The sequence below is a fragment of the Astatotilapia calliptera genome, chromosome 11, assembly GCF_964374335.1.
Source record: "Astatotilapia calliptera chromosome 11, fAstCal68.1, whole genome shotgun sequence".
Lineage (NCBI taxonomy): Eukaryota > Metazoa > Chordata > Actinopteri > Cichliformes > Cichlidae > Astatotilapia > Astatotilapia calliptera.
The window spans coordinates 12382240-12397171 of NC_137432.1; the positions used below are offsets into that span (position 1 = coordinate 12382240).

Below are 14932 nucleotides of genomic sequence, written 5' to 3' on the forward strand. Positions count from 1 at the left end.
TTTGGTGCATTTATAATTCACTAATCTATTCCCCAGTGAGACTGACGTCACTTGTCTGTGTCTTTGTGCGTATGCTTGGTACCGATACACGTGAGCACTATTTCTGGGTTACTTTTATTCCCCACTCACACTGTGTTTGACCAAAGCAGGGCGGTTGCAATTGTTTGTATTCAAATGGCGTTCTGATGTCACAGTACAGAGAAAATGAGATTGGGAAAGATGTAGAGAGTCTGCATTTAAATGTTGTTCAAGATTTATTTCAGGTTCTACAAGGATGCACATAAGCAGTATTAATGCAGGGGTACAGTCTAATAGTACATTATGCTAACCTAATTTAAATATGTTCCTTAATTATGTATCGTCTGGCTTTAGTGGCTACCATTTTGAGTACTTGTATACCTGCTTTTCAGTGAGGATGACTCTGCCCAGCAGCTGGTCCTCCAGTCCTCTCATGGTGACAGTGAAGTCAATGATGGAGGTGCGAGCACTTATTTCAGGAGTGTAAGCCGGGTTAGGCAGCTTGGTGGTCATATACAACCTGAAGCCCTTCATCACATCCACTTCTTTGTCACCAAGCTTCACCTGCAAGAGGGTGTATGTTTGTTATTGTTTAGAATATTAAGTCTTACAAATAACATAATAAAGAGCTCAGAGTTGGAATTACTGGTTGGAGTTCTGGTTTTCCATTGGAAATTAATGTGGGTGTATTTGGATGCTAAAAGTTCATATTTTTAGCATCCAAAAGTGCAGAATTAATTTAGAGTGTTCTCATTTGTGTTTTCAGGAAATTGGAATTGTTCAAATCTTTATTAGCAACACAGAAAAGACATTTGCGCACAATATAAATGTTTTTTCTCCAAAAGCGCAAACCATTTTTTCCATTAAAAACATATGAATGTCCTGTTGTACCCAGAGTTTACTTCCAAAGCTTAATTTGGGGTCGTCATTTAGGCTAATGAAACCAAAACCACTCAAACTGTGATCTGCAATTTTCCCAACTACAATTATCTTCAACATTACATAAAACTGAAGCTGCAATAGAGTCAAAATCGGTGCATTTCGCATCTCAGGAACAGGAAGCACTCTGCAAAAGTATGCTGCAATTTCAGCCTTCATCCTGTAAAATCATTTGATTTTTTTATTTTTGTTTTTTTTACTAACATGCCCCCAAACACCCACAACTCACGCAACAGCATCAGGTAGCTCCAGTTTGTTTATTTCGCCCCCCAAAAAATAATATTCATTCAAATCAACCAACATCCCATCTGCACTGGCTCAATGCTCCACAGCCTGAACTCCTTTGCATTAGAATGTGAGCTAATACAGGATACCGAATGCACTTTGTGTACTGTATTTAATTTGATGTTACTTTAACAACTGATTGAGTTCGATTTATGTGGTGAATTTAACTTGTTTGGCATCAACAAAAATGATGGAAATAAAAAAGAAAAGGAAGTTTCATTATGCAACAGAAGTCTGTTAAAGTATCGACACTTGCCCTTGTTCTAAGTGGTGACATATTGAATGTTTGTTTCCCTGAGTATGTCTTAAAATTTTATATTTTATTGTATTTTTTGTTAATGTAGCTTTCAAAACTGTCTGAACACCCAAAGCAGAGTCAAGAGAACCAACTGTGCCTTTTTGACAAGATCTAATGATGCCGACCTTCTATAAAAAACAGCAAAATAAAGGAGGAAATAGTACAATGTACACTGCACAGTGTAAACCCTTTTCCCAGACTTACCAAGTACATTTTAATCTGTCTCAAAAGAATTAATATGATCTAGGAAATGTGGTCTGGCTGCCAATGATACTCATACTTAAAACTCTCTTCTAGTCGACACTACCTGTGCAGTGTCAGCGAGAGAGCTTGTTTTTCTCTGTCTGAGCTAATCAAGCTCTATCAGTCCAGGTGTGACAGCTGGCGTGCCAAGGAGAAGCTGGCAAAGTCTCATCATACTGACCACTAGTCTTTGAACATGCCTGCCAATTTCATACCCTTCTAACTAAAAGTAAAATCTAACACATGGATCTAAGTAGGATTATTTCGTTCTGTGTTGTTACCTTGTAAGTGGAGCCGGTTTTGATGAAGTTTTTCTCAAGTATGTTGTCAAGCGCAGGGTCCAACTCCTCCCCCACATCCTCAATCAAAAGGGGTCGACCAAGAGACAAACTGTCCTCTAGGTGGTTCTTGAAGTACTTGTGATTCAGTGAGGTGATCTGAGATCAGACAAGAAAACACATTTTAAAATGGTAATTGTCTGATTTCAATGTGCAGTTTGGATGACCACCACCACAGAGCCTGATATTGTCCTGAGGATATGAAATAAATGGGCTAAATGTGAGAAGATTTTACAAAACAGACAAAAATACTGATTTTACTGTACGATACAATAACCTTCCTATGTGACCACAGCAGCAATAATATTTGTCTCCAACAGGAGTAGGAGACACATGTGTGGTTTCCTCACTTTTCCTTCAAAGCTACAAAGGTCAGCCTCTATGTGCGGATTCTGACTGTTCAAGCTAACAAAGAATTGCTTTTCAAGTGAGCCATTTTTAGAAAAAAATAAATAAACTTTTTCTAATGATGTGACCTGAAGAAAGGGTTGAAACCTACCGCTGGAGGAAATGTGTCTCCAGGATGCTCATAATGGGATTTCAGAATGCATTCACTCGGCTTAGAGATTGCCCCTAACAGGGTCAGCGACTTTTGCTTAGCTTATTATGTCTGCAGAATTGGTGGTAGTTTTTTTGTGGGGGGTTTTGACATTGTGCTCTGTATACTGGATAGCAGGAAGGACCAAGGGCATTAAAGAATTTAGGACCACAGTTACTAACAAGCAATGATGATCCACAAGGCCAGTAACATTGTGGGGATGGAGCTGCACTCTCTAAATGTGGTGTCAGAGAGAAGGATGTTTTCCAGGATAAGGACAATGCTGGACAATACCTCCCACCCAGTCACAGGAGCACGTTCAGTGAGAGACTGAGATTACCCAAATGCACCACTGAATGACACAGGAAATAATTCCTGCCGGTGGCTCTCTCTCTGTAAAATTCATGAATCTAAACCACCAGTACACACTGCAGTAGTTGCACACACTTATGATCTGCACATCCTATACAGGAATATAAGGGCACTGCAATTTCAGCTTTGTCTATATTCAGTGTTGTCTAATATATTGGGATATTTATAATTGGAGCTATTTTCGTTTATTAGAGCTGTTTTGTTCTATTTTTAAATTAGTATTATTTCATTGGTACTTTAACTTGGTAGTAACTGTTCTTACTTGGAACTGTGAACACACAATTTCCTCTAGGATTCTGATTCTGATATTAGAGGCCACTAAAAATCAAAATGGGCACAGGACATTTGGACTGGTGAAGAAGACTAGGTATAATGCAAAAGGCTGCATGACGGATGGATGAATGGATGCATTCATTTAACTTTTATATGCTTCAGACATTGAAACGAAATTGTAGAAGATAGTTTTGCAAACCTGTAGCTCATTCTTGGCTTCTTTGTTCTTGATCCAGATTTTTCCCTGTGTCTGTGGGTCAATAAGGAGGGGGAAGCGGGCAGCTTTGGTTACAATAATGCCATTGTGAATGGACAGGTCATCATTTGGCAAACCCTGTAAGACACAACATGAATAAATGGTGAGGGTCAATCTTGATGCTTAACAGTATCTCCACCAATGATAAATGGTCCAGCAATCAATGTTTCCTGGGATCCTCGTTTAAAGATAAATAAAAGATATTAGCAGCTACCAGTGCTACCCATCAGCGTTTTAGTAGCACCTATGGTATCAGTTTAAAAATCCTAAATTGTCTGGTTTTCAAGTTATCTGATTTACAAACTGGGCGTCCACACCACCCGGTTGGCGACCCAGCAGACTGACAACAACACCATATCAGCTTTTTACTGCTGAGGGGTAAAAAAAAATATGACTGTTAACATAAACTAACATTTACACAAACGTTAAAACAACTTAAGCTAACAAAAATGTTAGCAATTCTAGTTAGATTCCCATATATTCACAAAACTTCTTTCAACTACTAACTACTACATTACTGTTACTACAACCAACAATAATAATAATGACGCTATCAGTTAATTTTTAATTAACCTAATTACCTTATTTTCCGCAGGATTTTAAGGTGCACATAAAATCCTTTAATTTTCTCAAAAATCGACAGTGAGCCTTATGTATGAATTCTGGTTGTGCCGATTTTATGTGGTACACAGCACTCAAAAATCTGTCAAAACATGTTTTAGTACAACTATGTTTTGGTAAGCTACGAAGAATTGATTGTCAGAGCGTTATGACAACCGTAGTCAAGAGCCTTGCGGAACAATCTGGGTCCAAAACTCCGTCAGTTTCAGGACAGGTCCCAAAGTCGAACAAACAGTGCGACATCACAGAGAGTTAACTGTCTAAATTCTTTCACATTTAATAAAATGATCAGCGTTGCTGATTTACCAGGTGTAACGATTACGTTTAACATACAGGCATCCATGAAAACAGAATTTATAAGATTATAGTTATAGGTTAGATTAGAGTTATAGGTTAGCAGGAAGTTAGCTCGCTAGTTTCCGTCTAAACATGATATACCATGTTATGACTGAGAGATTTCTGAAAAAAATTAAAACATACAGCTCTGCTATGGCTTCCAGCATAAATGAAGACAGAAAACTAAACAGCAGTGATGCTTGTAGGGTTACTGGGTTGGGCTAGCTGGTATATTGGGTTGGGCTAGCTGGTATATAATGCTGTGCTACATTACATGTGGCATTAATATGTAAAAACATCTTTAATTAGCAAAATAGATCACTGACCTGAAGGTTCCATTCACTAACTGTGGGCGCATCAATGAGCAGTTCAGTCAGATTGAGGTTGTTACCAAACGGGATGTAACGTTGCTTCAGCTCTCGCTGCCAGTCGTTCAGCAGAAGGTTACGAAACTCCTGATTGAAAGGTCCTGAGTAAGAAAGAAAGGCTGTGGCCAGAAGAACATCACCTGGAACAGGAACAAGCGTTGTTACGTGTACATACTTATCAGTACACATCAGTGTATCAGTTACATATTAATCAGATGTGGCACTGCCTATGCACTGAAATGAGAACATGCCTAAATATTAGTGGGGTAATTTTAAAAGTGCAAGAAATTCCATGTCAAACAGTAGCATCACGACCATCCCGCTGATAAATTAAAAACATCAGCATACAATAACGACATGACAGATTAAGGTTATAACTCCAAGTATAACTGCATCATCAGACAGAGATTTTTCACTTCACTGCACACTATTTATCCACAGAACATTTCCCATATCACACAAAGAACTTCATATTATTATGATAGATATTTGTTATTATGTTGCAGAGGCTAACTCTATGTTTTTGAAACCTGCTGTGAAACCCACCCACGAGCCGTTTGGTTTGGACAGCAAACTCTTTGCTCTGTTCCGTCCATCTCTCCTTCTCGCCAGCGAGACCGCTGATGAGACTGGACGCTGTCTGCATCTTGTGTCTGCAGCGCTCAGCATCCTCCAGCAGCGTCTGATGGGAAAGGGGCCCGCAAACAGGTCAGTAGGTTGATGTGTCTATTTAGCCTTGTGTGTCTGTCCAAGTGTGTCTGCCTCTATCCAAGTCTTATTCCACCATCTGCACATTCGTGGATTAAACCCCTAAAAGCTCATCTCTGTTCATCAGAATTACATACCCATCATCATTATCTAACTTAGTACGCATGAATCTAAGAATATTTGCCTCTTCCCTCAGCTGCTCACCAGCGAACTGCCCCTCACTGCATGCGCAAGCCACACTTTAGGTTTTTTTGCTTGACAGAGAGGGACACAGTGCCCTTCCACACTGCTGAAGTGTGTGCTTTGTTAAGCAGGAGAGAAAAACCGAGGGCTTCTTCTGTAAATCAAGAGGACTATAAAGGAGAGGTGGTGCTGTTCCAACAGGTCACAGGAGAGAAGAAGTAGTGTGATGTGTCAGGAACACAGTGACTTGGGCAAAATAAAGAAAATGCTGGGTGTTAAATCTGTGATTACAAACAAAGCATACAAATGCAGACAGATTAACACGTCCTGGGAAGCTTGTATTGCCCCAAGCTATTGTTGTTAATGTTATCTTCACTTTATCTGTCTTCTTTTGCTTTCCAGGACTCATTTTTAAAAATATATATTTTACCACTTTATAAAGGGGAAATATTGAAAAAGGCATGTGGCCTGTGCTATGAAGCAGAATTTCATCTTATCCTGGTACTTTCAGGGCTAACCCTGAGTTTTTTGTATTATGAAGGTGGTTTACTTCTTACCGAGTTATATCACCATGGTAAATTATGCTGCAAATCTAACTTGCCTTTTAAACATAATTGAATTAAACACTTGATTACAGTCCATCAGATTCTGTTTAGATCATCAGTATCTTAATGACTGAGCTATGATATTTTTAAGCATGTCTGTTTCCTTCCCATGAGCCTAGTGTTCCCAGTCTTCATCCAGAGAGCCATCTAGATTTCCAGTTCTTTTTCTGTTTTTTGCCTTTTATTGTTTAGTAATGGACTTCGACTGCATTCCTAATAAAGCTTGCTTTCTGTTTTACATCGAGACTTTGGTCTTCACTTGGAGCCACTCCTGTCCATCATCAACACCAAATGCCTTTGCAACGAGCCTTTCAGTCTCACTTTTAGCCCTGGAAGATGAACAGTCTCTGCATCTTAATCATGACATTATAACCTGTTCCCATCCTGGTCTCTTAATCAGGGAGTCTTGATTCACTTGCTGTTCCATTAAGATGTTACATTTCACATCACAAAGTGTACTGAACATGGGAAAACACAGACCAGATGCTCTCACAGACCTCCACAGAGGATTAACCGGTGTTACTCAGTCACTTCAGTAACTAAGGTTCAGTCCTTTTTTTCCTTTTAGCCAGGCTGTCACAGATCTTATGGTACATTTGTCATACTGTACATACTGCAGTTTATAATAAGATTGTTATTACATCAGTGGCACATTGATATTCTCAAAAAACATTTTGCTTTCTTGAAGAACGTGGGAAAAAATATCATGTAACAAATAATAAACACAGTTTATCCCCTATAGTAATTGTTGCACTTTCAAATAAAAGATAAAAGGTATTAAATTCCTATATCAGGAGCAACACACAGGTTTTGTGTACTGAACTAAATTACAGTTGTGTTTTGATGAAGTTGCTGACCTGTTTCTCCATCATTGCTTTCTCATATTCCCCCTGTACCACATCAAGCTCTGCCTGCTTGGCGTCTAGCTCAGCCTGAGCTTTCTGAAGGTCCGCATTAGCTATGGTCAGACGATTCTCCTGCACGGCCAAGTTAGCCTAGAAAAAACAGAGAAAAACAATGAAAGAGTGTGGAGGGGAGAGCTGTGATGGTTTGTTTGTTTGCTTTGTTTTTTGCACATTAAAAGCTTCAGGTAAAAAACAGAGAAAAAGTCATTAAATAGTTAAATGGTTAGTGGGATGCCAGTTTATCTCACAGCATGCGCAACCCACAAAGATTAAATGCAGCAGCCAGCGTTCAACTCTAACCCATGGCCTCAGTTACCAGTGTGCTATCTAATAGAGGCAGAAATGTCTGAAAATGGTTAGTAAGATATTTTAGAAGAATGGACATAAACACTGAAAGAAAGAGTTTGAAGATGACAGAAGTAAGCAAAAAGATAGTTTGTGTATAGAGCTAGGGTTGTAGAGAAAACACTGAAGCTCAAAAGCTTTGGAGAAAACTTGAGAGTGTGCTTGGTGTGGGATAAGGAAAAAACATAGCTATTTAATATTAATTGACATCTGAGGGGAACATCCCGTCTCATCTTTCTGCATGTCTGTCCATTCGACTGTATCTCTGTATCCAGCTTAAAGGGAAAACACCACTGGGCTCGAAACCAGAAAATCTGTTTTGTAGGCTGTGCTCCACAAAAGGTCAAAATAAAACAACAGTGCCGAGGGATGTGTATATATGTAGCTGTGTGTGAGTGTGTTTGGAGGGGGATTAGGGAAACAAAGTGGAAAGGAGGAAAAAGAAATTGGTGGCTAGAGCAAAAAGAATAGAATGCAGTTAAGAAAAGAGAGAGGTGTTGAATGAGAACTAACAAGGGTGACAGCAACAGATGTCATCATCAGGCAACATTTCCAAAAGCATAAATGTACACTGTAAATGCCTTTAAATGACTATGACCCATCAGACATTCACAGCAGCTTGTATTTACTTGTAGTTAACCGAGTGGGTGATTCTTCAGAAGAATTTTGCCTTTTGTGTTGGTGAAAGCACATGTTACAGCCATGGGTCACCTCGCTCTTTCATCTGGCGTGATTAGCCCTGTCTGTTTTGTATGCTTATTAGCATGTGCAAGCCCCTGTTAATGATTGGTGCCTGGACTTGTCTCTCATCCTGCCTCCTGGCCTGCTCTGCGTTCTCTCACGAATGACTGGACAGTTGCCCCGGTGCAGTGGTTCAACTGGAATACAGCACTAATCACAGCAGCCGCTTTAAAAGAGCTGCCACTTTGCTATTCAGGACAGTGTGAACAACGTGCCATGCTGTGTTTCCTGATTGCATGAACTAAAGGTTGCTTGTTAGCTAGTTTTGTATTGTTTGTAGCTAACAAGCTTCTGCAAGCAACTCTGTGTAGTGCTTCTCATGATTCTGTAACCTCTTCCGTTGACCAAGCTTGGCACACTCATCCAACTAGAGACACTCAGTTTAGAGGGTGACTAGTTAAGTAAGTTTGTCCCTTTAAAAAATGATAAGTAAAAGAGAAATTAGTTGAAGTAAAGTTCAGTTGCTTCTGGTTAGAAAGCGGTCATTGGCACTGTCTGGCATCTTTATATCCACTTTTCCGTCGTGCTTAGACTACATTATCTCTAAACATATTTTCTAAATTTCTATATTTTTTTGACCAAATAATTTTCTGTTTTGGAAGAATTAACTGCTGAATAAGGTAAGGCTGAATATTAACACTTTAGAAACGTTCTAACATTGAAAATGTTAGCTCTATATTTTCTACTAAGTCCTTTTTCCCCAAAAACAGCCACAGATCAAGAAAATGTTTGATTTAAAGGTCAATCATGGATGCAATACACCGTTTTTCTTTTTGTTAAACACTTTACTTTGCCTTTAGTGGCTGAATTTGCTGATCCATTTAGTTGTCAAAAATGGCACACACAAAAAATGACAAAAATAAAGATTTAGTATGTTTGTGTTTTATCTCTGGGGTAAGCATGGAGGTGAGAGAAGGCTCAGCTGGTAAGCTTTTAGCTTACACAACTTGTGATGCTGTGCAGTAATAATCAAGACTTTGCACATATTTTCTGCAGATATCAGATCTGGGTGTGTGGATTTAATAATTCATTATTAATAATTGAATAATTCACAGGGATTCCAGTGACATAAAGCGAATAAATAGTGCAGCCTGCTGCATAAATAAGGAAAAATAGATTATATCAGTCTCTTGGATGTAATACAAAAAAGCGCTTCCCTTCAGTTGTAGAAAGCATGAAGAGTGTCTAAAATGTAATCTTTTTATTTTCAGCTCATGCCAGATTATCAACAAGATGTTTCACTGTATTGAATAAAATGAGGATGTCATGATCTTAAAAGAAGTATTTTTATATTTTCTCACACACAGTAAATCCTACATTATAGGATAACCTAAATTCTCAGATACTTAGTATGATTTTGCCCCACCCAGCACTCTCTCAGTCACTCTCACCCAGCAGTCTTTGAGCACAAGGAGTCTGAGGAAATCCATTTTCAGGCTTGTATCACAAGATTAAAAACGTAAGCCTTGAAAATCTGAGATGCACCCAATGTTTATAATCAGTGGATAAATACTTCTGAATTTTGCTGCACTTCAAACTTCTACCATCAGCAAATTATTGCTGCTGCAGTGTGGAAATGTGCCTTTTTGTGCTTTTGTGGCTTGTGGTTTTTCTACAGAATGAAATGTTTCATATTCATCAGATTGGGAGAATAGTCCAAAAAGTGTGTGTGTGTCCCTAATGTTACACATTTTAGGAGGTGTTTCATAATACATATTTGTAAGGGTGAGTTTAACTTACAGATGCCAATTGGTAGTCAGTGGAATAGTAGATTATTCAGTTCACTTTCTGCTTTTCTGAGGAAGCACTCTACTAGATCTGCAATAATGTTTGTTACCTTCAAGGGCAAGACCTCCTTGTTGATGGAAAAGAAGGAAGCCATGGCTTTGGTCCAGGATGCTATGCCAGCTACATTGCCACACACCCTCTTGGCTGTTTCGATGTTGTAGTCAGGCATTTCGAAATAAGGCTGCAGGAGCTCCACAGTTTCCCTATTAATGCTGTCCTTGGGGAATTGCTTCAGGAGGGGAAAAGAGGCAGAAAAAACAGAATGAGTATGCGGCGGTTTAATCTGGGACTTATTTCAGCCTTTGCATTTAGACAAATGCTGAAAATGCAAAGCTATACAAAACCAGAGAAAATGAAAAAATACATACTGAAAGGGACAAAGACAGAAAATAGAGCATGTACTCAATTGAGACCAAAATTGCATCAGGATGAAAAAAAAAACTATTTAAATCAGGGCATCAATGGGTTATGTTTAAAATAAAAGGTGTTTACAAATAAATATTTTAATAAGACATGAACCACTTTTATGGAAGTGCAGAGACTAAACTCTTAGAGTCTAAGTTTAGCCCTTTCTATTATGTAGAATGTAGCTTTCATTCATGTTAAACATGGCAAATAACACAAAGCATAAATCCTGAATCATGTGTTGAGATAATATGAGCACTTCAGTCTTAACTATATACAAATTAAATAAATGTTACTGCACCTGCAGACTGCCCAGGAAGTTTCCAGCAGTCATGAGTTTTAATGACTCCTGCCATGAAGGAGTGTTGCAGTTCTTCTCTGGGTCAACTTTCACAGGGTTGACCTTCCTCTGGAAGAGCAGCAGCACGCAGTCCATGATCCGCATGATGAGGTGAGGGGGGCGACCGAGTGTCCGTACTGTGGCAATATCCGACGGTTTAATTGTCTATGTGGGCAAAGAGGACAAACGGAGAGCGGGAGAATTTAGAACAGTCATTTACTGTATGGCATGACCCCGATGGGAGAGCTGGAAACATGTGACAAGTAAGTCGAGTAAGGATTTGACACCAGCAAACTGGACAAACGCAGAGCATGTTAGGAGACGATTAGAGCAGCGCGTTACTATGACGAGAACAAAGGATAAATCATTTGTTTCTCATTACCGTGTTCAAAGAAGAGACAGATACATTAATGAGGATTATACCTAATTCTCCAGTTTCAGAATATAAAAGCAGAGGAGGTGTGCAGAGGGAAACAACACGACGACTGTAAGTATAAACTGTGGCAGAATGAGAGGAGTTCAGGAGAGGGTGACACAGGATTTCCTCCAGGGACTGATTAAAACAAGAGACAGCAGACCAGTAAAGAAAATGTTCCTGTGAGAACTGTTCGGCTGCTTTACTCTCTTCTTATCTTTTCTTGTTTTGCACTTCCCATTTCTGTTCTCTCTTCCTTGCTCCATTTCCACTCAGTGCAAGCCTGAATTTCCCACTAGAGTGTCAGCCACCAGACAGTCTGGGTTATCATGTACTTCTACTTTCACTAGCCTATATCCTCTATTCTCCTACAGCTTCTTATGAAAATCTCTCACTAAGCCCATTGTTACAAAATAAAATCATCACTCCAGTTCAGCAAGAACTACAAAAACTAAACCATTTTATGCTTTACTGTCATCATTAATCCACTGTAACTATTAGCAAATCAGCTCCTTTTGTATGACAAGGAAATGTTATAGAATGGTACTGTTACCTTGAGTTTGCACACACACAAACTCGGTCCTTTTAAAGGCTGGGTGAATATCCAAATTAATCAGGAAACAGAACCGGTCGGTGAATATTTTAATGTGACAGTGTGGTATGAAAAGCCTGAAGAAAGGAAACATGAATTCCTTCAACTCCTCTGCCACTAAAACTGATGTTCTTGAATAAGTTAGAAAATATCTTTTACTTTAATCTCGCTATACTGCAGAACACCAGCAACATTAGGAAGTGTCTTGGGTTGTCTGTTTAGAAATCCGAGGTTTCTATATGCAGTTGCACGATAACATTTTTTTAATGAGGGAATTGCCACAGGAGCTCTGCATGCAACCATCTACCCAGGAGGACAGCTTTAATTACAATGCAGCTAGAGGCACCAGACGACCATACTAAGTTTAGACACACCAGGACAGTAAAGCTGCAGGCAGAAACATTCATACAGCTTCACACATTAAGTCACAGAGGGCTTTAAGTGGCACCCTGAAGCAATACATAGTAAAAGAGCAGGAGAAATCTAAATTGGGTAAATGTAAGTCACACATTAAAGCACAAAAAGACTGCCCTCACTTTTTTAAATATTCAAGTTATATTGTAGGGTTAGATCATGAAGGCAAAGGCAAATATGCTTTGCTTTACTGGATCAAACATGCTTACATTCACCCCCCTAAAGCTGTGACACAGGAAAAACTCTGCTTATGAGTGAAATAATCTAATAGCTACAAGACTCGTGGTGTCTACAAGATGAACTTTGATGACTCTGGTGATCTCCCGCCTTTTTTCACTGGCACTAACATTAGGGTGACATTTGGCTCATGAAAGCCAGTTCAGACAACGATGTCACGTTGCTGTTGAATGATTAATTGCAATCATTTTTCCAGCACATTTTGTAATCTTCAGATCATTTTAATTTGTCTCGTTAAGTGATTTATGATCAACTACCTGCAAAACTAATTATCCTATAATACACCCCCCGGTCCAACACACACACGCACACACACACACTCACACTCACCGCCAATGTGGTACTCAAAAAAAAATACTCAGGTTTAACATTTAAACTGAAATGGTTCGTATAGCATGTTGTGAATCTCTAGCATGGCTATAGGCTCTGAGTGATTTAAAAGAAAACAAACAAACAAACAAAAAAGACATCTGAACGTAGATATGTCTACCTGAGAAATTTAAGTCTGGAGGGAAGCCTTGGAGGCATGTATTCAACATTGCTGTTTCAACATCCCATACCTGCAGCGCAGCCTCTGCCTCCTCGAGAGCTGGCTGGGCAGCTTCGAGTTTCTCCTCAGCGATGGCCTTGTCAGCTGAAATGCTGTCCACAATGGCCTGCGCCTTGTCCTTCACCTTTTGTACCTCTACCTTCACTCGCTCTGCTGCCTGGGCTTTTACTGTCACCTCCTTCAACACCTGCACAAGAAAACAAACACACATTATAAGTGACAGAGAAATGATTTGAAGCTGGGAGACTTTCTCAGCTGAGAAAAGATCGTAAGTGTGGTTAAGTAGAAAACAGAATGCTCAATCCAATGGGAGATGGCAGATCTGAGCATTTGTAACACTGAAGAGGCTCTACCTGATATAGAGGTCTCTGTATAACAAGAGTGAGTGTTCACGAATGGAGGGAAAAAAAGAGACGGCTTAAACTGCTTCACTTATGCTGAAGCATGACTGTAAAAAATACACATTCGTCCCATTAAACATCTATTTGTCTTATTTCTCTCACTGCAAGAGGGTAATTTTACGCAACAATACAATATTCCCCAAACAATCACTGGAAAGCCTGATTCCCAGCAACGGACACAATAAACACTTCATCTCTTCATTCTGTGTTCACTTTCTTATTAATGCATGAAACTTTATATTAGTGTCTAATACAAACTAGCATGTATCCATTCAATTCTGTTGATTAGTTCATAGACCGTGTTGCTGTTTTAATAAAAATGCAACTAAAAAGCCAGCTGAAGCATTCTGTATGCTTGTTGAACCTTAAACCCACACACATACAAATAAAAATCCCCTCCCTGCCTACAAACGTACCATATCAGCCTTGTCATTGGCAATCTGTAGCTCCTTCTCTTTCACCTCCAGTTCTTTGCTGAGAGCTGCCACTGACACCGATGCCTCCTTCAGCTTTTGGAGACCAGTATTCATCCTGAAGAGGAGAAATTTTGAATACAGTTGATCAAGTCAAATATGATTACAGCAAACTTGTTGCTTCTGTGTACTGTCTGTCTACTATCTGGGTTTCTGTTTGCTTAAATGGCAACACAACTTGCATATGTTATCATTTGCACAACATTGTTGAACTCATTTTGAACAATTTACCTGTTGGCCAAAGTCTGAACTTCAGACCTCTTTTCTTTATAGATGGTTTTGTAGCCTTGAATGAAGGATAAATAAGACTTGGGTGTGACATGGGTGGAGCGTCGGTATCTAAATTCAAACAAATTGGGTTACATTAATACTGCAACATGCTAAATATTATGACAATCATCATGCGTTGCAGACACACATAAAACAATCTTCACATATATGCATATAATCTTCAAACACACATATATATATATACATATATATTAGGGGTGCAACGATATTCGTATCGATATTGAACCGTTCGATACAGTGCTTTCGGTTCGGTACGCATATGTATCGAACAATACAACATTTGTAATTTATTTTATCAACTTTCCTTCTGACAATGCTGTCTGTGTGGAGCGCTCAGTGAATCTGCGTTCGACTACTCCGCCTAGGCTGCACTGTCGAGCGCAGATCCACTGAGCGCTCCACACAGACAGCATTGTCAGAAGGAAGCGCGCAGGGCAAGCTAGCGAGACAGAAGTTAAGCTCTCCTTGCAACATGGCAAATTGAACCTCCCCCACCCTCATTCAGATCTGGCGTTTGGAATTATTTTGGTTTTCATGTGACGTATGACCCTGAAGGTAAGCGCGTCATGGACTAAAGTAAAACAGTATGTTGGATGTGCCACGCAATGCTCAATTACATGGGTGGGAGCTAGTGTGTTAGCGCAGTTAGTTCGT

The 14932-nt window shown here is 39.4% G+C and overlaps 1 protein-coding gene across 1 annotated transcript in view; it reads right to left on the reverse strand.

Moving 5' to 3' along the window:
- Positions 1–14932, reverse strand: part of dnah5 (dynein, axonemal, heavy chain 5) — a 107812-nt gene that overhangs the window by 41786 nt on the left and 51094 nt on the right. The window contains exons 63-73 of the mRNA XM_080307805.1: positions 14219–14326; positions 13931–14045; positions 13124–13300; positions 10867–11070; positions 10210–10389; positions 7239–7376; positions 5432–5567; positions 4844–5025; positions 3504–3638; positions 2065–2220; positions 400–582 (exon numbers count right to left, since the gene is read on the reverse strand). Of these exons, the coding sequence (XP_080163931.1) occupies positions 400–582; positions 2065–2220; positions 3504–3638; positions 4844–5025; positions 5432–5567; positions 7239–7376; positions 10210–10389; positions 10867–11070; positions 13124–13300; positions 13931–14045; positions 14219–14326 (1714 nt within the window). The remainder of the gene's footprint in view (positions 1–399; positions 583–2064; positions 2221–3503; positions 3639–4843; positions 5026–5431; positions 5568–7238; positions 7377–10209; positions 10390–10866; positions 11071–13123; positions 13301–13930; positions 14046–14218; positions 14327–14932) is intronic.